Source organism: Bacillus rossius, chromosome 3 (assembly GCF_032445375.1).
Source record: "Bacillus rossius redtenbacheri isolate Brsri chromosome 3, Brsri_v3, whole genome shotgun sequence".
Lineage (NCBI taxonomy): Eukaryota > Metazoa > Arthropoda > Insecta > Phasmatodea > Bacillidae > Bacillus > Bacillus rossius.
Genome location: NC_086332.1, coordinates 53,537,818 through 53,562,510, shown reverse-complemented (window position 1 = coordinate 53,562,510; position 24,693 = coordinate 53,537,818). Strand labels below are relative to the sequence as shown.

General features: G+C 34.3%; 1 protein-coding gene across 1 annotated transcript in view; it reads left to right on the top strand.

Moving 5' to 3' along the window:
• LOC134530698 (uncharacterized) overlaps positions 1-18,825 on the top strand; it is a 39,120-nt gene extending 20,295 nt beyond the window's left edge. The window contains exons 6-10 of the mRNA XM_063365785.1: positions 4,488-4,620; positions 12,769-12,977; positions 15,849-15,990; positions 17,492-17,646; positions 18,056-18,825. Coding sequence (XP_063221855.1) covers positions 4,488-4,620; positions 12,769-12,977; positions 15,849-15,990; positions 17,492-17,646; positions 18,056-18,079 — 663 coding nt within the window. The 3' untranslated portion in view covers positions 18,080-18,825. The remainder of the gene's footprint in view (positions 1-4,487; positions 4,621-12,768; positions 12,978-15,848; positions 15,991-17,491; positions 17,647-18,055) is intronic.
• The last annotated feature ends 5,868 nt before the right edge of the window (positions 18,826-24,693 follow it).

The following is a 24,693-nucleotide window of genomic DNA, read 5'->3' as shown; positions in this document are numbered from 1 at the left end:
GAACCGGAAAAAAAGAAAAGAAAGATTTGTAATAATAAAAAAAATTCTTATAAAAAGAAAAATATTATGTGTAGGCGAGCCTGAAACAAACAGTATAAAAAATTATTTCCAGTACAGACAGACTTCTAATCATTGATAGAAGTCCGTCTGTACGTCTATTTTATGTTAGATCGGTGGTCGATTTGACGCTCCAAAAAGAAGAGAGCAGAAGTCAGCATTGTCAATGCTGAATGCATGTGTTGCACAATCAACAACAGCCTAAAATGAGACACTAGCGTCCAATTACCGATACCAGTATGGGCTATTATCTCGCTTAACAAACAGATATAACATTACGTGTAAACAAAATTGACTTGTACCCACTAACGTATAAAGAATGTTCAACGGCCAAGTCACACAACATTAACTATAATAATAAAGAAATCACAGTAAGGAACCTTAGACTTGGCAGGACTTTGTCTAGATTTCATACTTTTTAGAGTTAAACAAGCAGCTCCATCGAGACTTGGCTAATTTTTTACAGCATGTTTTTGGTGGGATAAAGTTTACATATTGCATTTCAGTTGTGTAACAGTTTCTTTCAGACAGTTTAAATGAATCATAATGTTTTAAAAAGCAGTACAATTATTTTAACTTTCAAACTAATACAGAATGTCCACATTCTGGAAAGTCAGAGAAGCCAGAATTGGTCGGGAAAAGTCAGGTAATTTACTCAAAATTGTGGAATAGTAATGGTAATTTCCCAGTGATAGTAATGTGAGGGGAAAATGTTATACTCCAGTCTGCCATCACCCAGATTGGGAACACATTTTTTTTCAGATGGTGTTTTAGTGCATAGTCAATCATACACTCTAAATTGGCATATGCAACAGTTTGTTCAAACTATGCCAGCTATGGGAATGGTTGAGGTTGGATTTTCTTTATTTTTTTTATATGAAAAATTGAAAATTAGATCAGTTATTTAAAACAATTAGTCAAGGAAATTTGTAATATTTTCATGCAAAGTGAAGGAAGAGTCAGGGAAATTTTTTTCAGATTTGTGTGGACATTTATGTAATTACTTCTTGAAGAGGATCCACATTTTTATAACAAATAATTGTACATATCATTAGAAAATCCAAGCTCCATTCCATAAACAGTTAAGATGAAAATGAAATAGTATTTCTCCAGCTAGTTTTGTTATGTTGTGTGCTGACTGCTAATGTTTTTACTCCTAAATACATAGTCAATATATAGTGCTGAAGCACAAATATAATAACCTATTACCTGCTGCTTGCACCGCTTTCCTTAAAAAAAAAAAAAATGCAAACATTTAAACTCTTATCTTACACTATGCTTGCCTTTCATGTAAAATTTAAGGCTAGGGCTTACTCTTAGTGTAGGGATATTGCATTTTCATGTACCTATTCATTTTGTTTTTAGGGAAGTTCTCGTAAATGTTCGTCTACACAATCTTAGCACCTTATGTTTTGTTTCAAATTGGTCTTCAGATATACAAATACTTACCAAAAGTCTGGAAAGTCTTTGTAACTTAAACTTTTAATTTGAATCTTACAGCATGGCCATTCTCTATAAGTTCTTTATATGCTTCCCAAAGTTGAGTAACATACAAATTTAATTCTACAGTTTCTTCATAAAAAAAAAAATTCTTGAACTAGCAAAAAAAATGCAATATGTGTTTTAGTGCCCATTAAGGGTAAGGTCAGACATATAATAATATCAGATACACTGCTTCTATTCTATTTATTATCCTAGCTCCATGACACCATCACAACAACTGTCTTGCAGTGGCACCAACTTCATGACTACACTACAACATCTCCCCTTTCAAAGTTGTTTGTCACATACACTGTACATACATTACATGTTCAACCTCTTGGGAGGATTTATAACTCTCCCTGATCTTGTTACTATTGTTCTGTTAACACCAGCTGGTTTAATATAAGTATCTTGCATTCTAGTGCACCCTACACTCCTGTCAGCTTCCATTAAACTAAATGTATATGATTGTCTATTTGCACTACCATTTTCATCATTCACTACATGGTCTTTATAAGTATTCACTTCGAAGCCTGCAAAACCATTTGTTACACCGTCTGATGTTTCCTGAGCTCTCCTGTGTTCTTTACTTCTTCCTTCCTTTTCTTTGCTGTTTATTGGCACTATGATTTCTTGATGTCTTTCACTCTCTTCTGTTTTTGAAGACGCTTTTATGTGTGTTTCATTTCTTCTCACTTCTCTTCCATTCTGGTTCCTAACAACGTACGATCGTGGAGCATCATGTATCCTTACAACTGTAGCAGGTTCCCACTGTGCATTCTTATTTGTTTTTATCACCACCTTGTCTCCTCTAAACTCGCTAGCCTGTTTCAAGGCTGTCTTATCATACTGTTTGCACCGTTCTTGATTTAATATCATTTTTTTATGTGCGTCTTTTTCAACTTTGGGTTGAAGCATTTGACTTGTCACTGGTTGTAATGTTCTTATCTGGCGGCTCATTAGTAGTTGACACAGTGAAATGTTTAAGCTTGACAGCGGCGTGTTTCTGTACTCTCTTAGCAGATCTCTAAAATCTTTTTGCTGCTCCATACTTTTCTTTAGTATTTTCCTTGCTGTGTGACATCCCTTTTCTGCCAGGCTATTACTTCTGTGATCAACATTGCTTGGGCCGTTCCATGTCACACAAACTGCCGGGTGAAAACAGGTCATTGTATACCTGAAGTTGTGGTTTAGTTGTACATCATATTAGAATGAAACATTCTGATAATGAAAAAGATGATATGATCTTGATTTTGTGTGATGAGGACAGTAAATTTTTGCCAAAATTCTGTGTTCTTATTATAATTTAAAGAGAAATGATCACTGTAATTTCGTCCATCTGTTTCCAGATTATCTCCACAATGAGTAAAAGTTTTTTTTTCTCAGTATTTTAGAATGTCAAGTGACAAGTATTTTGAGCTAGTACAAAAACTTTCATTAGGAAAAAAAATACACATTTTGGAAAGGCAATAACACATGATGAGCGTCAAGGTGTTAGGCTTAAGTAGGTAGCGTACATGTATAATTATATAGCTAGAACTAGGTATATTGTGAATAATAAATTTTATTCATGGAAATACTTAAAATTTTCAGTGGGCACTAGTTTAAATTTTTAAAGTATTGTATAGTTTTAAAACCAAATTGTACTGTAATAAAATGTCACTTTTTTTCTAATTTGAATGTTTCTTTGATTGTAAATTTCTTGTCAAAGAAATTTAAAATGATAAAATACTGTAGCTCAAGCTCCATAATCATTTTGAAGCAGCATGTTTATTGCTGTGGCATAACTTGTAATGAGAATAAATGGTAATATAGAACTGATTGTGTTTGATGCTCAGTCATTATTTTTTATCTTGTAATCAGTATCAGCCACTAACACGAGTTTAAATGCTGCATTAATAAATTGCACTACGTTATACCTCCAGTTAGCCGAAAGACTGGAATATATGTATTTATAATTAGTCAAGGATTACAAATGGAAAGCATATATTTTTGAAAATTTTGAAATTAGAAATAATTCTTAGCCCAACAGATATTATCAAAGATAAAAATAATAGTTTATGTAACAATTATTTTAACGTAATGGAATTTTCAGTGTTCCCAATAAATTAAATATTTTTACCTTTCCTTGCCTAGTTACAATATGTAGTGATTTTGTATTGTCTGCCATATAAACATGCAATTTTTCTTGTGCTTAGTGAATTTCTTTGTTCATGACAAAGCTTGAAATGAAAATGTGCAAAATGATATGCAACCAGGTGGGTGGGGTGAAATCCAAGTAATAATGTTTTGTAAAGTGATTATTATATGTCAATACTATGCATTTATAATAGAGTTTTCTCTTGAGATTTTACACTTTCAATTGCTAGTCTTGTTTTTTGACTTCTTAAATATTTTTTTTTATTTATTTGAGTTGTTTGCAACCGCTGCATTGTTATTGGCGTGGAAGGGGAGAGGGAAGTAATAAATTTCATGAAATGAAAAAAGTAGTTATTGTGTCTCCTATTCGTGTGTTCTGTTTGCTGTCCTTCCCTGGCTGGGAAGAGATTGTAGTGCACCACTTCTGTATTATTTACTGGCTATAATCATGTGTGTAAAACATATAAACATATTCATAAAACAGTACACGTACTCCCGAAAGATACAAATATCAGCATAGTTGTCTTGCAGACTGATCGGAACTTTGGAACTAGTTGCTCGAAAAGCGTTCCAGGTCTGATGCTGGAGAGTGCAGATAGCAAAATGCTGAGATGAGCTTTTCCGATCAAGTGTACGATTTTCCACTTGGAAGCAAGGATTCATATGGTTGCCAACTGGTCTGAGCCGAGCCAGTGTGCGTCCTCCTGTATTTGTAGTGTCTACAAACTGAACGGTGTTAGGCAATACAAAAAAATATCCAGATGTACAGTGCATGTTTTTTCTATCAAATGTAGTTACTTACATTGTAGGTGCTGAGGCAGGTTGACAAGAAATTAATTTTAGCCGTGACCACTATGGAGAAATCGGCGCCACCTCATCTCCTTGTCCTGTTTGACCAACATGCTGTCCATGAGCGAATAAGAGTAGAGAAACTTTTCAAAGGTTAGTCAGAAGTTTAACTGTATTTTCATACTGTGTTACTGTAGTTACTTATGCAGCTCCCACGTTTATGTGTTAAATTTTTTTTGCTAAAAAAATGTATTGCGAAATTCTGCAATAAAATCAAACAAAATATTTATTAAACATTCAATCATATCATGCTTCATATCAAATTCACACAAAGAAAATACACTTATTTGAAAATATGTGTAACAAAATAAACTACATTTTTAGTCAATCTGAACTTGTAGCTGCTGGTATGCAAAAGAAAAGTTATTTTATATGAACTCCCAGTTTTTCAAAATATGTTTGTAAATTGTGTTAATGTGTTTGTGGTTTGTAGCATCATTGTATTTCCACTTGGTTTCCTTTTCATCACAGATGTCTGTAATATCTATTGTAACTTGAAACTGCAATTTCACAGCACTATAATGTGCATAATGGTTTTATGCACATTTTTAGGGCTGTCTGGGTATGCCCACAACTTAAGATTATAACATTGGAAAGGAGTGTGCTCAAGCTCATCACCTGTCTCTTGTGGGAATCAAGTTTTTTGGGTCGCATATCTATTGGTAACAGTGCAGCAATAGATGATAATAATACAGTAAATAGTAAGAAAGAACATCTGTGTGTATTTTGCAGTGTGTGATCCTGGTTTGTTTTATGGCATGCAGAACAATTAGCTTGTATTTTTCTAGGGCTATGTTATTAACAGTTGTAAAGGAATGGTACCTACATTCATGTTTATCTACACATTTGCTCTGCCCCCTCCACTAGAAATCCCTATGATGGTGGTTGCCTCAATCTTCCACTGCGTCAGAGAGGGTTATCCTGATTTTAAGCAGAAGTTTCAGTTTAAAAACCTTTGAACTTCTCTTTTTCCTCGAACTCTCTGAAACCAGTACTTTCAGAGGGTGATCTTTCTCTCTTATGTCCTCTTAACGGAGGTTTCCGTAGTAGTGATAGTGGGGGACGTCTGAGTCATACCTATGGCAAGGGGAAGGGGACGAGGTGATGATCACAACAAAGCAACAGGTAGTTGCTCTACAGGTGGGCGTGGCACCACGTGTAGGTGAGGGGGGCGTGGCCGCCTGACCATGTGGCGGCTCGTCAGGTAGTGGTTGTTCTTTAAATACCACATAGCGGGGAACTGTCTGCTGTTGATGTCACTGCCGGCAGTGGCCATCTTGGTTTATATTTTGATAAATTGCAGCGCTGAAGTGGTGCGCTGGTGTCTATAACAAAACTATAGGTATAATTTTTCATTTTAGTGATATATTTATAAGTATGCTTACTTTTTGTAGTCCTAACTTACAGCCATAAATTATTTACTGTGTATTATTCAGTTATTTTCTTTTTCAGTATTCCTTCTCTTATTAAAAAAAAATTGTGTATAGTATTTAAAAAAAATAAGGCTTAATTATTTTGTTGCAGATTTAAAAAAAATTCAAGACATTATGTGTTAGTATCTAAAAAAGTCTTAATTATTTGTTGCAGTATTAAAAAAAATAAGCGAAGGCATAATGTGTTTTCAGTATTATTAAAAGCATTATATAGCTAAGTACTATATAGTGGTAGGTAGTATTTTAAAATATATATGCGTATAAAAATCTCTATAAGCATACTGACAATGTTAAAAACTCTTCCCAACCAAACATCTTGCTGTGCGGGCCTGGTGGGGTGTGCATACACAGTCGTGCTGGGCTGTCTGAACCCTGTGGAGTGAATCTATTTTTAAAACAGACTTGCGGGACTGCCTAGACTGAGCAGACTGCCTCGTTATTTAGCAGATAGGTAATATGACCAATGATATCTTAGTGATAGTAATGCCTTGCTGCTAAATAATGCTCACAGATGGGATAGTTGACCCCTATCCCTAATTTCACACCAATTTACATTAATTGTACCTGACCTGTTTTCACGAACCAGTTAAAACTATGTTTACGACAGTTGAATAATTCAACATTACACGTGCCTGTTTTCGCGCCCAAGCAAAAGTAATTTTCTCTAAACAAAAGCTAACCAATGGCGCAAAAAATTACCAAAAAAAAAATTAATTTCTTTGTTTGCGGACTCTCCCACCCTGCATCGGACACAGCCTCTTGTGCGCCCAAACCCCAATCAGCTGCTTCAATGTTAACCACAGTCCTTACCAGCTCGTCACAGGCCAGGATGGCCCTGTACAGTAACTGTGAGAGCCAGCCTGGCCCGGGTCATCTGCCATCATGATGGCCGCCACAGTCTTGAGGTGCTCGCTCACCATTTCCAGGTCCCAATTGCCATTGTGGACCTTTAAGAATTTTAAAATTTCCATCAGAACTGGGTTAGTAATTTTATTCCTGGCATAATGAGAGTCAGTGTACCAGAAGTGTGAGGTACGCCATTACCTCCCCAACAAGAGCAATATTCTGGCCAGCCCTAGCTACAGTTAGAAGCAGAATGCGCGCAGCGGTTACGCACTCTCTATAAACAGCCCCTAACGTCTCCCATGGTCATATCTGCTATGCAGCCCCTCCAGACTGCTCCCCAAGCTGCGTCCCAGCAGTTTACAGTCTCTAATAGTTAGTTAAAGCTGATTAATACCGAAACCAATAGTTTAATCTTCCAGGTCACTTCGTTTCACCCAAGTTTTTATTGATTCTGGAAATTCGATCCAAATCACTAGAAGACGTGTTGGAAGTCTCTTGGGGATTATATTATTCAAGTAAGTGTCTGAAAAATTTGTCACTTGAAGTTCCTCCAAATAAAAACCGCCTTTAAGTGCATTACCTCCATGTCTGACAAGTAGTAGGTCCGAGGATAAATATGGTGTATTTTTGTAACCTTTAAAATCTCATGAGACCAATTCACAATATAGCATTTAGAAAATAAAATTTTTTTTCTGGAGAATCATACATGGTCGCCTACCTGAACTTTAGACCGCTTGGGATCAATTTTTTTCGCAATGTTGTTAACTGTTTTAAGAAGAGAATTATCTTTTACCTCTTCGGGGCTCGTGTCAGTAGTACTATGAAATCTGCCATTGTATATTTTCATAACTTTTGGCAAAAGATTCGGCCATTTGTAATTTCCCTGAGCTGACATTTCTGTAAACAAAAGTGATTTTAAAATTCTAATAAAGCATTCCAACAGTCACGATTTTAGCTCGCAGTTGGTGGGAAAATGATCAATTCCTGAAACGGTGTATTATAAAATTCCGTACCTCTGTCGGATTTCACATGCTTGAACGTACCAGAAGCCTTTAAAATACATTTCATAGTTTGATTTACAAACTCGGCAGTCTTATTCTTAACTGGAACAGAGTAAGCACGCTTCGAGTATGTATCTATACCTGAAACCATTAATCATAGGGTAATAAGGCTGCATTTCAACTATGTATATTCGTAAAAGATCGGAAAGGTCATGAGTCATTACCCTTCTCAGAGGAAGTACTTTGCATGCACCCTTGTGTAGTTCAAGTGCAATTCCATGTCAGCTAGTTATTTTTTTGTACTAATTTTTTTATGTACTCCTCTTTAGTCTGTTCTTCAATAATAGGCAGTACTTAATTTGTGTGTGATATATTTACAGCTTGTTGCGATGCCAATAATAATCTCAAACACTCTACCAGTTCATTAACCAAATCCAAAAAAATATATTCCTTTATGTGATTTAAATCTAGTTTTTGAATTAAGCCGCTGCCTTGATGTGTTACACTGTCAAGACAAAGGTCTTTAATAAGACCAAATTTTTCACGGTCAATGTTTTTATAGCGATTGGATGTGGTATCATTCCTTTTAAAACTTGCGCTTGTAGACTCCAGCAAGCACTTGTACTGGTGCAATGCAGCTTCTGAATACATCTTAGGTTCTCTCAAAAACAGTAGTTTGTATAAGCCAGGGGAAGGTTAAACAATTTTGTTATTGATGCAAATTAAATTATTAGGTAGGAAAAAAACCTCATTTCCTGAGAACCAGCAATGATTGTGTTTGTAGATTCCATAGTAACATTTATCTTGGTGTTGAACCCGGCTAAATACGACTGCGCCTCTTTGCCTTCGCGATTTTCAGTTAAACGTTTACTAGAATGAGCCTTCAGCGATAAATCTTCATCTTCGCTTTCACTAAATGAAACCTTGTTTTAAGGTTTCACACTAGGTGTCGCGGGTTCTTTTTTCACATCAACCGAGGGCGTATCCACAGATGAATGGCAATCTCCACTATGGAGACGCGACGTGATCGGTTAAGAAATTTTCTCTTTAATTGAATTCTTTGCTAAACGTGCACGTTTCGGCAACAAATACTTTTCACGACATTGGCTATAACATGATGTAGCTTACTCACTTCTAAAGCCATGACTGAATGAGAGCGTAATTAGAGGCTTTTTATACATTCTGAAAGTTTTTAATTGCAGTATTGGAGCCCGTTATAGTGGGGAGCAGTACATGAGCAATACTGATGGTGCCTTTAAAGACTGCAGTGTCACTGATGGCCCCCTTATTGACGTGAGCGGTACCAACGGGGATCATGGCGGTGGGTCCGTAGGTCTGGCTGCTAGCTTCGTTCCCACGCAACTATACAATAGGTCTAGACGAGTCTTTATTGCACTTACGTTATGACTAATTGTGTGAGGGAGCTGCAAACATGAATTAGGACCACTAACAAGACTATTGACTTTTGACTTAATATTGGCCAGAGCTTCCTTAATAAATTTTGCATTATCATCACATAGAGATCTCATAAAAGTAGTAAGCTGAAATTCCATACCGAAGACTATTTCCTTATTTATGAGCTTTGGCTGGTCGTCCACGAGTTGTAAAAGCTTGGTAAACTATGCGCAGTTTGTAGCATCAACCTTCCTTGGGTATGTGGTCATATCAGAGTGCTTATTGCATTTATATTTATTCCAAATTAACTATGCTGTAGACATGCTTATTACAAATAATTTTTATTGTAAAACTGTATTATGAATAAGTTAAAATGGCACTATTTTAGTGAATAAGTACTAAGTAATATTTAAGTGTCATATTTGCTGAATAATATACCAACTTAAAAAAATAATAAAAAAAATATTGAAATCTTCTGTGTTAAAAACAAAATTGGTTTAAAAATAAAACTAAAAAAATTCTCTTAACACATTCGGGTCCATGTTCGAGCTCAGCTCGAGCATAGTATTTTAATACAATGAACGGCGCTCGAGCCTCACTCGAGCGCACGTTTTCATGGACTAATATGTGCTTGCTCGAGCGATAAACGGGCTTGGATTGCCGGGCGTTCTTTCCACAGTCGTCGTAGTACTATCGGTTGCCGCTAGATGGCATCTGCTGTACTGTTATACGTTTGAAGCTGCTTCGGGCGTGTTTCATCGTGCCAGGGGAATTACCGCGGTTTTGTTGCAGTAGAAATGGCAAAGAGATCGCGCGAGAGTGACGAATTTTTTGAACATGAAGAATTTTATGCTTCTTCTGGTTCAGAAGCTGATAACTGCAGTTCTGATTCTTTGTATGAACCATCGTCTGAATATTCTGACACATCAGGTTTGTATGCAATTATTCAAAACCTGCCGAATGAGCTTGAAACTTGTTTTACCTATGTATAAAAATTATTATTTTTGTACATATCTTACCCAGGATGTTTTTTTATTACAGATGAAGATTTTGCAAAAATAAGGAAACAGAAGAGCAGTTTTACACAGAAAACGGGACTTTCACAAGCTCGTCCATCACAGACACCTGATACAGGTACTGATAGTGGTTCGTATTTTTTTCCCTTGTGTATTGTAGATATTTTACATTAGCTCTTGGACCCTTACATGTAAATGTGAATGTCACATTATTATTTTTTAGATGAAGACGATGTTCCGCTAGTCCACATTGCGCAGCTGAGCAATGCGAATAGACAAGACCACTCGGATAAACCTAGCACAAGTAACGTTTCTGGTAAGTTACCCAGCTTTCATAAATATTACATTTTTGTGCCTTTGAATTTCTTTATAAGCTGGTAATCGTTTTTTTTTTTTTTTCACATTTACGTAAAAGTAAAAAAAATACGCAAACAATGTAAAAAACATATGATTTTCGTTTCAGATTCCAATACAAGAACACGATTACTAGCAAATGAAAAACCTGGAGTCAATCGCTGGGTATCAATGGACAACCAATCACAGCTGCCTGTTTTTGAGGAAGCATCTGGCATTCTTATCGACATTGATGAAACTTCCGATGAACTTACCTGTTTCTCTAAATTTTTTGGCACAGACGTCATAAAAAATATAAAGACTGAAACAAATCGATATGCAGGTACCATGATTGACAAAATGAAACGAGCAAAAAAATTGAAACCAAATTCAATGTGGCAGCGTTGGACTACGGTCAAGCTTCAAGAAATATATTACTTCTTTGCAGTGATCATTCACATGTGCTTGGTCAGGAAACCCAAGATAACAGATTATTGGTCAAATGACAACATAATGCACACTCCATTTCCTGGGCGTCTCCTTAGCAGAGACAGATTCCGGTCAATATTTTCATGTTACACATAAATGACAATGCTACTTACGTACCAAGAGGACAAGAAAATCACGACCCTCTACATAAAGTCAGGCCGTTTTTCAATCATTTTGTCCGTCAATGTAAGGCCTGTCTTTATCCATCAGAAAACCTGACAATTGATGAAGGAATGTGTCCTTTTCGAGGACGTTTACACTTCCGCGTTTATATAAAAAATAAACCTCATAAGTATGGTATAAAGTTATATATTCTTTGTGTCACCAATACAGGATATGTCCTAAACTGTGAGGTTTATACTGGTGGTGCTGGAAGTGTGGAAAACTCTATTGAGAGTCTTGTCCGGAGATTGTGTCATGATTATTTTCATAAGGCGCACACAATTTACATGGACAGATTTTATTCAAGTCCTACATTATTCTATAAGTTATGGGATGAAAAAACCCTGGCTGTGGGTACGGTACAAAAAAACCGCAAAGGCTTGCCACCTGAACTGAAATGCAAAGAACTTGCAAGAGGTGAAGCAATTTTTCGCAGGTGCGGTCCTTTGTTGGCTGTAAAGTGGAAGGACACACGTGATGTGTACTGCCTCTCCACAAAGCACAAAGCCACATGCAGTGAAGTCACTGTAAGAGGTAGAGGTGGCTTAGTTGCTAAAACCAAACCCGATGTTGTACTTGACTACAATATAAACAAAACTGGTGTTGATCATGTTGATCAATTACTCAGTTACTACCCCTTTCAAAGAAAATAAATGAAATGGTGGAAAAAAAATTTTTTCCACCTTTTTTTGATGTCAATCATAAATTCATTCATTTTGTTCAAAAAATCCAGGGCTGATGGCAACAAAACAAGTTTGGAAAACTTCATGAGAGCTCTCGGGAACCAGCTGGCTTCATATGGTGCTACCGATACAGACGTTCAATCATCATCACCCTCATCCACAGATTGATTGTCTGCTCGACATTTTCCGAAGAAAATTCCACCAACCGAAAAAAAACTCAACCCTACCAGATACTGTAAAGTATGTTCCGATGTAGGCAAAGCCAACAGTGGAAAACGGCTGAGGAAGGAAACTCGTTGGTGGTGCGAAGACTGTGGCTTTGCTCTGTGCGTGCCAGGGTGCTTCCAAAAGTTCCATACTAAATCAAAATTTTCATAAACATAACCAAATAAAAATTATTTACGTATTCATATATTGGTATTAATTTGGAAATGTGAAATAAATGTTAACTTAACTTGATTTAAATAAAAATCATAGCAATGAATAGTATGAAGTGTGTATGAGAAATTTTTTTATTTATGTAAAACATAGTTTATTATAAAAAATAAATTATCAGTAACTAAAAGAGATAAAATCATGTTTTAAATTGTATTAAAAATTGTAAAATCTAAAGTTTTTTATCATGTAAAAAGTATTTTAAGTACCATATATGTTATTTAAATAAAAAAAAATGGAAAACCATAAAAACCCCTAGTATTCAGTGATTTAAACCAGTCATAAGCAACAGACTCGAATGTGTTAACTAATTTTACATATATACCTATGTAAATATTGTAATAATATCACTGCAAGGTTCAATTCATAATTGTGAGTCATATTTGATTAATATTTTATATGGTGGATACAAACTGGAATTAAAATGTTGAATGTTTTTCTCCTCCAGATTATAGAATGGAAGGAAGTTTAACCCAGTTCAGGTCAACGGATGCTGAGCCAAATATAACTATGGATCTTAGTGCTCAGGAGGTGAGAATTCTCACCAGTTTTGAAAATGAATTCCACCAAGCGGGCCTCTACTACAATGTCATGAACGATACACAAATTCAAGTTACGAAAATACCCACTTGCCTGCATGAGAGAGAGAATCGTGAGGTGAGTCTTCACAAACCCGTTCAAAATGTAAATTTTTGTGAATAGTCATTTCACTTTAAATTAAGTACTGATACTAAGAATAAATACGCTGAGTGTGGTATTCCAGTATTTGGTATTATAATGTCTGATGATGGTTGTAAGTATGAATTAGAAACTCCGTTGTAAAAACAATCACTGGCATTAAAAAATGACTTAAAACTATTAACACAATGCAAACACTACATTTCAGGCCAATGTGGGGTACAAATTTTATAATCAATTTGAAAGTAACTTCTCAATGAGGTAGAGACTTTAATATTGCTTACCTTATGTTGACAGATAAAGAAACATAAGAAAGCCATATTTTTGTTCGTATGCAACATGCATATGATATCAACAAAACCGGAGGTTTACTAAAGAAGTTAGACATTTTCAGCAGAGCGAGAGTGATGCTTTGCTCTAATATTAATATAAAGCAAGGACTAGTGAATGGTGCAATCACTGTAATTATTTGGACTTTATTCTGGCATGATCAGATCTATGATACCGAAATTCCATCTGTTCGTATTGACTTTAGTAGAGATGGGATTCATTTTATCAATCCAAAATAATACAGTTTCCGGCAGTTCAAATTCATGGAACAATCGAGCGAACACAGTTTCCAATAATACTGCACAGTCCATAAATGCGAGGCTGTACAGTGGAGCATGATGATTTATACCTCGGATCTGCCCCATTTGCTAAAGGGTAGGTATATGTCCATTAAGTCATGTCAGATCACTGGATATATATTAAGAATAGTGGAGCTCGATTGCTCGAAACTCACTAGCAAGATATCGTGCCATGAAGGAGATGGAAAGAATGCAACAACTAGGATCTCCAGTACCGTAAATTAGTCATATATTTATTTTATAATTGTTAACAAAAAATTATCTGGCATTAATTTGTTATAATATTTAAGGTAAAGAACCGAGTAGTTTCTAAGGAACTAGTATCTGTTCACTCACGTATTGGTATATCTATATCTATAAATATACTATAAATATATAATTACAAATACATGGGTGAATAAATACTAAGTCCTGAGCAGCTACTGGGTAATTTACCTTAAATATAGATTTTAAAAAAAATATAAGAAGTTCTTTTTGTTTGATCTTATTTTATTTTTCAGAAAAATAATAATATAATAGTTCAATATGTTATTGATATTAGGATATAACAGTTTTATATTTCAAGTATGCTTAAATATAAAGAAATAAAAACAAACATAAAATGTTTCGCCTAACTTTGTCATTATCTTATCAAGGTGTTAAAAAACTGATTGCAAAATTTCACACACACAAGACTAAAAAAGGCAAATAATTACTAATGAAAAAAATGTAATCAACCACATTTTTAAATCAAACTAAAAAGTATAAAATAATTTCTCTTGGTCTCATAAACATTCAAAGTATTCAAAGCCCTATTCATATTTTTGAAATCGTACAAATTTTCCTGAAAATTTTTGATTGTGATTTTCCAACAGCTAGGATAATACTGGTAGTATTTAAAATAATAAATGTGGGGTGCATGCAGTACATATTTGTTAATCATGATATAATCTGTATTAATGAGAAAACTCGTGAATCAGTTCATATCGTTAGCAGTGCAATACAATTTTCAGTCAAACTATTAATACATTAATGTTAACCATTTAGAATTCTCAATATATAAATGAATTACTATGCCTTAGGTAGTTGAGAACCAAATAATTGCTGTATTAATAGTTTGACTTAGAATTTTATTGCACTGCAAATGATATGGGCTGATTATTAGTTTTCTAATTAATACATACTCTCTAAATCATTAACATTTATGTATTAATAGTTTGACTTAAATTTTTGTAATATTGTTAGTCATAATATTAATGCATCAAATATTTGTTGCTTGCACTCCACATATTTAATTTTAAATATTACCAATATTATTATAGCTATTGAAAATTCACAATCACAACTTTGGGAAATTTTTTATGATTTTAAAAATATGAATGGGGTTTTGAATATCCAGGAGACTAAGAAAAATTATTTTATACTTTTTAGTTCTCGTACAGCCTGTTTTAGACCTGTTTGATTTTACAACTTATAAGTTTTTTTTTTTAAATTTATTAATTCCTTCATAACTACAAGAAAAACTTGGGAAGAGTTTAAAAGTGTTTAAATTATCTGGAATGTGCTGACTACATATGTCTAAGTGTCATGTTCTGTAGGTTCCATTCCTAAGTTGATTGAAGTGGCTTACTATTTGTTTTTCTATATAAAGAATACTTATTTGGGTACAAGAGTGTTTTTACCAATATTAACTAGTAGGGATGTACCTGTGCTTTCCTTCACCTGGGGAAGAAACTGTGTTTAGCTACTCGCCCCCCTTTCCATGCCACTATCCACCCCATCATAACCTACCAGGCAAATAGTTGTGTGGGCTTGATGGCCGAACTCCCTACCACTATACACCATCTAGCTTGAGCCTCAGAGTTCCCCACTCCCTGCCTTCTGGTAGGTAGCTCTCATACTCATGTGCTTACCTGCATTCCTTTATTCTCCACAGCCTCTACGCAGGCATGCCGTGCGAACTCACGAGAAACTGAGTAAAAAACATCTTAATTGAAAACATGCTTGTTGATAATGAGTAAAATCAAAATATTAGTAGATATTGTATAGTCATTTTTTCTATTTGTCTTTTATTTCACACTTTTTTCACAGTCTACAAAAAATTTGTCTGCCTATCCGGCACCTTCCTCATACCCGGCATCCGAGGCTCCCCCCTCCCTAACAACAGTCCGATATTAATTAACTATAATGACAGTTTATTGGCAGGTTCTCTTATGTAGAGAGTGTTTGTTTTTCATGCCAGGCTAAGCGTGGCACGTCTGTGCTGAAGAAATTCCTGGAGTCTCTGATCAGAGAGCAGGTGGATGCTCTGATACAGACTCACGGTATCCCTTGCAGCGTGCCGCCCACTCTCCGCGACATCATCAACTCAGAGGCTTGCAAAGGTCGGTAGATTCGAATATTCTTTATATCATGATACTTGAATACAACATGCAGGGTGTTGATTCACATGCATCTCGTATGTCCTGTGTCTGCAGCAGTGACACAGGAGTTAGCCCTGACACAATGTCTTTCTGTGTGAAGCCCACTTCGAAAATTCTGTTGCTTAATCTTAACTGCTTATGGATGTATTTAGCATTTGGTCTTTTTTTTTTTATTGGGCTTGTGAAAACCTCTCACGTTTATAGCTATTTATAGATTAATCAGGTAAGAAAGTTGAAAAGCTCACAAAAACATTGATTTCGTATCACTTGAACTAATTTTGGTCAAATTTCACTAGTCAGGTTGAAATCCATGTAACTAAGCTTTGCTTAAAGTAAAACCATGGTTTAAAACTCAGCTTTTTCACCAGACATTTCTTGCATGTCACTAATCTAGTGTAGTAAAGCTTAACTTAACTTTTTTGTTGTTTTGCTAGAAACTCATTTACAAGGCAGTGGTGGTGGGTGTCTTTTTGTTTGTTTTGGGGGCTGTTATGTATCTAGATAAAGATAGTTTGTGTATTCAGGTTGGTATTATGTATCTAGGTTAAGATGGTTAGCATTTTCTGGGTTAAGATAGTTTGTGTTGCCTGGTTGGTATTTTATATGTTATGGGTTGGACTGCAGCCATGGTTGTGAGAAAACTATGATGTTTGAGGGTTGTCTCTTTAATCAATAAAGAGAACATAATTGTGGCAAACCTAATTGTGTTTGTCAGCAAATGTTAGTTAGATAAAAAAGTGATTTTCTTAAAAATTTGTTATTTTTTAATATTATAATCAAATTTTATTTCCATACAAATATATACATAATATTTCTGAAAAATCTGTAAGGAACTTAAGTAAGTGCATTCATTTAGCTCAACTTGTGTATTTTCATTCATTATTTTTTTTTTTTTTCAAAAAAAAAAACTTCTTACCATTTTGTTCTCACAAATTGTAATTAATTATTTTAAATTTCTAAAGCACATACTTTTGCCTTCACAGAACAAGAATATTTTAAGCACAACCATGTTTATTTTTAGGATACTGTGTTGATTTTGTGTAACGTGAACAGTGACTAAGTTTTGGTAATATGAAATAAATCCAAATATTTGGCTATAAACTCTTTTATTTGAAACCAAACACCACTCTAAATTCATAAACAACATTTGCTACTTTAGTATTCATGAACTGTCATAACCTATGACTTACAGTTATTCATAATTTTCCAAGAGTTTTATTTATTTGCAATTCAGACCACCGCTCACCAGAGAGGTCTTGATTGTTACAAGGTGGCAGGTGACATCTGTTTCAAATGTATGTTGACTTACATTTTTTTCTCTTAAATAGTTCTTAAGTATTGATTTTTTTTTTATCTTGAGTATCTTCTCTGGTGATAATTGATTCAACTTAAACTGGTTCTGCTTTACATGTGAATGTTGAATCACCAACTCCCCAATTTACGAAGGCGATTTGTGTTTCAGGCGCTCTGAAATTTGGTCACGAGTTGTCAACGGCGGAGTGCCAAATGCTCGTGAAACACCTGGCCCTGTGTGACATGCCTTTCCACTGTGCGCACGGCCGGCCGTCTGTCGTTACCATAGCTGATCTCAACTTGATCAATCAGCAGGAGCAATATGTGAGTCTTTGTTTTTGTTTCTGTTCAATACAGCATGCATATGAATATAATTTATAATAATGTGCTGGAGGTGGGTGGCAGGAAATATGTAGCAAGTATTACTCAACCTCTTTATCTTTGCTAGTGTAGCTTAGTTCCAAGAAAACTCCACATATGTGGTAGTGCCTGCTTTACCATTCACAGCAGAGCCTGTCTGAAAAATACCCAGGCTGCTAGAGTTTTTATTTTTAATTTGAGATATGATCGTAGTGTTGGCTGAAGGAATAGACACAAATCCACGTTCTAACAAAAATAACATGAATTAATAATGATTCTTTTACTATGTTCCTAGAGATTTTCAAACAAACAAAACTTTTGTTCAAAACCAGTGAAATAGTGTATTATATTGTTTGTAATTATTTTTTTATAGGAAAGACCAAGATTGTGGAACTGAAGAAACCTAAAGCAGTAAATAACATTGGATCTAAAATTAAAACCTCATTTCTCCATTTTATATCGAAGACCTGTTTTCTTTATTGTTACAATCTATTAAAACCACTTTATGCTTTAAAACAGTCTGACATAAGGTTTGAATTGATAACTGATCAAAGGTGCTTTAATTGTACCCTATATGCATAGATATGTAAATCCCTGTTAAGAAGTTTCTCAAGGTACTTTGAAATTGAGACTTATTAACAGGGTAAAAGTGTATGTATTTATAGGCCCAGTGCTAGAGTTTTTAAATTTACTATGCAAGAAATTTTCCAATGGGGGATTTTATTGCGAATGATTTACTTAGTTGCTATTTCTGCAGGAATATTGGTGCGCAGGAAAAGAAAGAAAAAGTGATATATGCTTATGTAAGTGATAATATCCCTGTTTAAGTGTTATGTGTTGATGATGTACCATTCAGGGAGTGGATATATTTGGGAGAGTACCTCTTGGGTTGGATGAAGGAAAAACTTTTATTACCAAAAATGTATCTTATGTCAAAAGAGGAATCAGTACAAGATAATTATGGAGGGAGTTGTTAATGATACAGTAATTATATTACACAAAGGTGGGTACAACACAACAAGGACTCCTTGCTTCTCAAATTAAGTACCTACCATGCAGGGGTGCAACAACAGGGGGGGGGGGGCAAGGGTATATTGCCCCCCCCCCCTTCAGAAACATTGAAGTGGGGGCAAACGGGGGCAAAGAAAGTGCTGTGTAATCAATTTTTAGATAATAAAACTGCTTAAATAGCACCATTTTCCACCTTGAAATACAAATTTTCCCGGGGGAGGATCGTAACCCCCCCCCCCCCCCCTTTTTCAGTATGGGGGATCGACGATTCTTTATAAATAGGTATATTGCCCCCCCTTTGGAAATTTAGTTGTTGCGCCCCTGCTACCATGGAAACTCATCTTACCAGCCGTCAAACCTGGAACTCGATGTACGACCATGTTTTGACAAACACTAATGTTATTTTGTGGTATGTAAGTGTTTGGTACGTACATATTTACATACTACATTTTATTTGTGAGTCTTGTTTCTGCAATGACATGTGTCCGTAATATCTTACCTCAGCTTGGCTTTAAAAACCACATATCTACAGTAAATGCACTATAAAATTCTAAAGACATTGTACATTGTGAATACTGGAAATCAAGGTTTGGGTATGCATTGATCTTGCACATCATCTTATATTTCGTGGTAAGTTCATTAACTTAATAGAATCAATCAAAAACAAAGAGTGGACAGAAAAATACTCCTCATATTGTACCAGTCAGCACAAAGTTACAAATTAAACTGTTTGTGTTAGTATATTATTACAAGCACAAGAATTTTTTTTTTTGCTGTGTTACAGTCATTGAATAGTATTCTGCAATTTAATTGGCCTAGTGCTGTTCATTAACTTTAACTAAATGATGTTTCTATTAAATATTGTTGCTGTAGTGCTGATTGGATTAAAGCAGTGATATGTGACACTTTCTCAACAAACTGTTTTGTGAAGCTGAAGTAGCTTAAACACTTTAAATGTATTTTGGTGTGATAAGATGATCTTTCATAGTCAAACCTGTTTTTAAATAGTAAATAATAAAAAAAAAAACAAATCTAAAGATGAAAATTTAATTGTTCATTGGAAGCAAAGATATAAGTTAGTATCAGTGATTAAATTGTATGTGAATGACTCACCTTTATCTGCAGCAGAAATGTATGTATTTGAAAGTAGCTTGATAATCATTCTCCTGTGTGTTCATTCATTCTGTTCTTGAAACTACCTTCAGTATTTTTTCCCAGATTGTTCAGTGAAAGTAGGTACATATTTTTAATGGGCATTTTAACAATAATAACAGCAAACACAAAAGACAATACAATTCTTGCTGTACAAATAACATCATAGTCTCTGTTTATAAATTGATTTTAGTAGATAACTAAGGTAAAATAATCTTTTTGTGGCCACCAAAGATTTTTTTTTTACAAACACTTTGGCGCTACAGTGAAAGGTCTTTAACCTGGCACATTCAAGATGATGTCATGGTAGATTAGTGATTTTTCTGGATTATTGAACGTCAGTATAAGTAGTTTTATTCGGAATACCAAATGTGATAATGTGAAATGTCACCACATAGAAAACAGGAAACATCATACGGATATGAAAATCTATAGTAACACGGTTCGTATGTCCCCTTAATATCCTTAAAAATTCCTTAATTTGTCTTTAATTGAATAAAGGCTCTTAAAAGTCCTTAAATTTCACTAATAATCCTTAAAAACTCCTTAATAAAGACTGATAGTGTGCAAATAATAGATCAATGCAGGTATTTTAATGTTCCTTTGTTTCCTACTTGGCAGTAAACAACACATGTGCAGTATAATTTGCAAATTTATTCCATGTGATTAGATTTTGTGTGTAAAAACATTTTAATTTTTTTTTTCATTATTACCATTTCAAATTTAAACTTAATAATGTGTGTTTTACTGTCTCACTTTGAACTTACAAAATAATTGAAGGGCTAAAAAATTCAGATAGACACTATGCTTGGGTTAGATATATGTCCCAAAGATAATTCTGTGATAATATGTGCTTATCTGTAATAATTGAACTAACCAACAAAATTATTTTTTGTGCATTTATTTAACATTATATACATGTATAACATATATTTAACAATGTTTTCTTGAGGTATTTTGTGATGTTACAAATGGTTTTCTGCCTCTGGGTAGTGGTAAGGGGTCCTTTAAAATATTTAATTTTTAATTTCACAAGAGGGTACGAACCATGAGTAACAATGAACTCTGAGTGAACTAAAATTGCAGGCGGTGCAATAATGCAACATGATGGCCAAGGTCAACAGCCGGAATACACCCGAGAAAATCTGAACCTCGATTGGTGCCCGATTACATGATCATAGATTTGTAAATGCTTAGCTGCCCAACAAACTTAGTGGAATGAAAATATTACAACATAACTGTCTAACTTTGTTTTATGAAAAAAGTGGATATTGCTATTATTTTGTTTATTATAGAAAGATTCTTGAATTGTATGTCTCTTTCATGATCTCATGACGTTTATATGTTAAATCCTCTAATAAAATTAAATTATGAATTTTTATTTTCTGTTTTAGGTTATTGAAAGTGAATGTTCTGGTAAAAAGTTGTGCTGTGATGAATTTTATGTAAATGTGTATATAAAAAGTGAAATGTGATCATTGTATCGTAAACATTAGTCGTAAAATTACTAGTGATCATGTCAGTGCGTATGTATATATGTATGATGTGGTATTGTTGGTCAATTTTTTCAGTAACTTATTGTGAATATATCTATTCATTAGTTTTCCAGCATTGACTGTCCACTTTGTAAGTAAATAAACTTATAGTTTAAAAAACTAAAAAAAAAAAAACTGCTTTTATCATTGAATGAACTAAAAATTTAAAAAATTAAATTTAAAATTAATTTGTTATCCTACAGCCAAATAATACACCACAACTCCATTCTAGGTAAAATTAAAGCTCTTGACCATCTATCAAGTATATGTCTGCAGGCTTGAAACTCAGCAGGGATATTCTTTATACATATTACATACATATTAACTGAGCACAGGTTTTCCTAAAATCAGCCTTCAAGGCGGGTTACGGGAGCGTTAAAGATTTTAGTGCTTTAACATCTCCCCTGGTACATTTCCACCATAACCCGACCTATTGGATGGAAAACACTCCAAACCAAAAAAAGAATTAATTTTTAAAATTTTTGAATTATAGGGTCATTAACCCCTCCCCCTACCGAGGAGGATAAAGTCGAACCCCGGACACATTTTCCACCATAACTCAACCATTTGATTGGAAACACTCCAATTTGAAAAAGCATTGATTTTTAAAATTTTTAAAATTTTGGGTCTTTAACCCCCTCTCCTCCCTAGTGACACAGTTGACCCTGGGGCAAATTCCCACCATGCCCCGACCTCATGGATACACAAAAAGCATGGTTGTTACCCATAGAGGGAAATTAGATTTTTTTTTACCCTCTGGTGGCCCTGCCACTCCCCCTTAACTTTAAGGTCTTAAGTTATCAAAATATGGTATTGTCTGAGGTTCTTTATGTATGCAAAATTTCAACACATTCGGACATTGAAAAGTGGGTAAAATTTGAATGGAAATATTTTATTACATAGTCCATTTATACATACAGGTCAAGCTAATAAATGTATGGTAAAAAAAAATGTATATTAAATTGTTAATAAAAATTTCCAGTTAGTGTTTTCCTGATTACATTTTTTTTGTTAACTTTCTTTTACCTATCAAATTTTATTTTATTTTTCCTTAATTTTTAGTTATTTTTTTAATTTTTTTTCTTTATTGATTTAATGTGGATTGTGAGTGCCAGCAAAACTGTGGGGTGACCTAAACTGACTGACACTATACATAAACATAAACTGCTTTCACATTACAGAACAACAGACAAACACATACAGTAGAACCCTGTTATAATGTTCCTGCATATAATGTTTTCCTGCTTATAATGTCATATTTTTAAAGTCCCAATATTTCCCCCATAAGGACAATGTATTTATTTCCTGCATATAACGTTCATAAATAGTGTAATTTCCTGCTTATAATGTTTTCTTTCTAACATTCAATAAATGGGGAAAAAATGTTTTAAAACCAAATCATTCCAACACTTAAGATAAAAAGTTTCCTTTATGTATGTTTATGTTTACAATCACTGCCATACAATACATGAAGTTTGTTAAAATACAATTTTATGCAATATACTGAAGGTACACAATGTTCATAGTTACGTGTCAGTTGGCACTCTTAGTCAACTCTTCTCTTCCTTGCCATTCCAGTGGGTATTCAGATGCACGTACATAGTCCTACGATATTTAAGTTGCCAACTATTGAGCGAGGGCATAACTAAAAATGTTTCTCATTGCTTACAAATAATTTTTTTTTCATTCATACGTAGGAATCCCAAAATTAAACATTTTCAGGTGGCGAAGGAGTAGACGTTCTCACTCCTAATGTTGTCATCATGAATTGTGAGACAATTTTACAAAAAATGTGGCAGTGTATCTTTAAAGACAAACAAAATTTAACCAGGGAACAAGACGAAGTTGAAAAATTGTTGGCTTGTTTCAGAAAATTCATGTATCAAGTATACTATCTTTGGTTTTAACATTAAAGTTGTTTACATAGCTTGGTGAGTCCATTGGTACAAAGCTCGAACATTGTTAAGTGCTAAATTGAGATTTCCTGCTTATAACGTTTTCCTGCTTTTATTGTTTTTTTCTTGTGCTCCCTTGAAAAACATTATAACAGGGTTCTACTGTACTGAGAAACATACACATACAGTGGTGTAGCAAGGCCAGATGGTACCTGGTGTCTATTCCTTTGTTGTGTCTTTTAATTTGTTAGTTGAAAAGAGTAAAGGAGAATTTATGATTTTTAAAAAAAGTTTTTATTTGAACACACTGAACTTTTTGTACATAATATTGGTAAATAAATATGTAATACCTCTAATCATTGGCTGATGCCTTTGGGTTGGGGGGAGGGGGATATGGTGGATATATCCCGAAGTTGGAAACAAATTTCCAAAATATTATTGAAGGGTTATTTGGGTGGTGCAAGGTGAGCTGTAACAACACCTGCAATTCAATTGTATGAGACTCATATGTCAGCGTGTTAGTGTCAGTAGGAATGTAAGTTTTTTTTTTAATACTCAGTTAAAAATTTTTTTTCTTCAAAATTCCTCCTTTGAAAAAAATTCCTTTATTCGCCACTACCTCTAATATTCTCCTTCTTAACTCTTAATACATTAAAGGAGTTAGTGAGTGTTTGAGGATTTTTTAAATCTAATATAATTAATAATATTAGTTTTAATATTTTCTATTTTTGGTCATCAGAATTTGTTAGATAATTCTATATAAGTTATATGGAATCATCTAATAAAGTCAGATCTATTATAACAACAAATCCATATTCTAATCTGGAAGGGACTAGAAAAATAGTAGAATGACATCAGTTGTTGATGCATTTTAAGTGATGTACTTAATTAGAGCAATCTTTTTTGCTAATGTAGAAATTAAATTATATTATTATGGAAGTACATCTAGAAGACCTAAATATCTAATATAAATAGTTCTCCTGATTGCATCATTGTTAGTTTTATAATTCTGGGCAGTGCCTTCATTGTGGATAGTACCTGTCAGTATGTAGTGCCTCCCATACATTACAGTGCCCATCATATACAGCCATATGCAGAGATCTCACTTTATCTTTAAGGGTCCCTCAAACGCAAAAAGTGGCCCTAAGTACCGTGCAAGAACCTCCCTTCTACTTCACTTCATCACGGCACCCTAGATTTCAAGTGAAGGAAGCTGTCATACTTTAGGCCGCCCGATCCGAGCCTTAAGGGACCCTAAATTAAGATGGCGGTCATTATTTGAAAAAAATAACTCATTTAATTAAACTTCTACTGTAATATAAAGAGGAATTGGGCTTGCGCTGCTTGTAAATAATGATAATTATTTAAAATGAATGTGTAGGAAGAGTTTTGTTGCATATGCGACTCTTTTAAATATT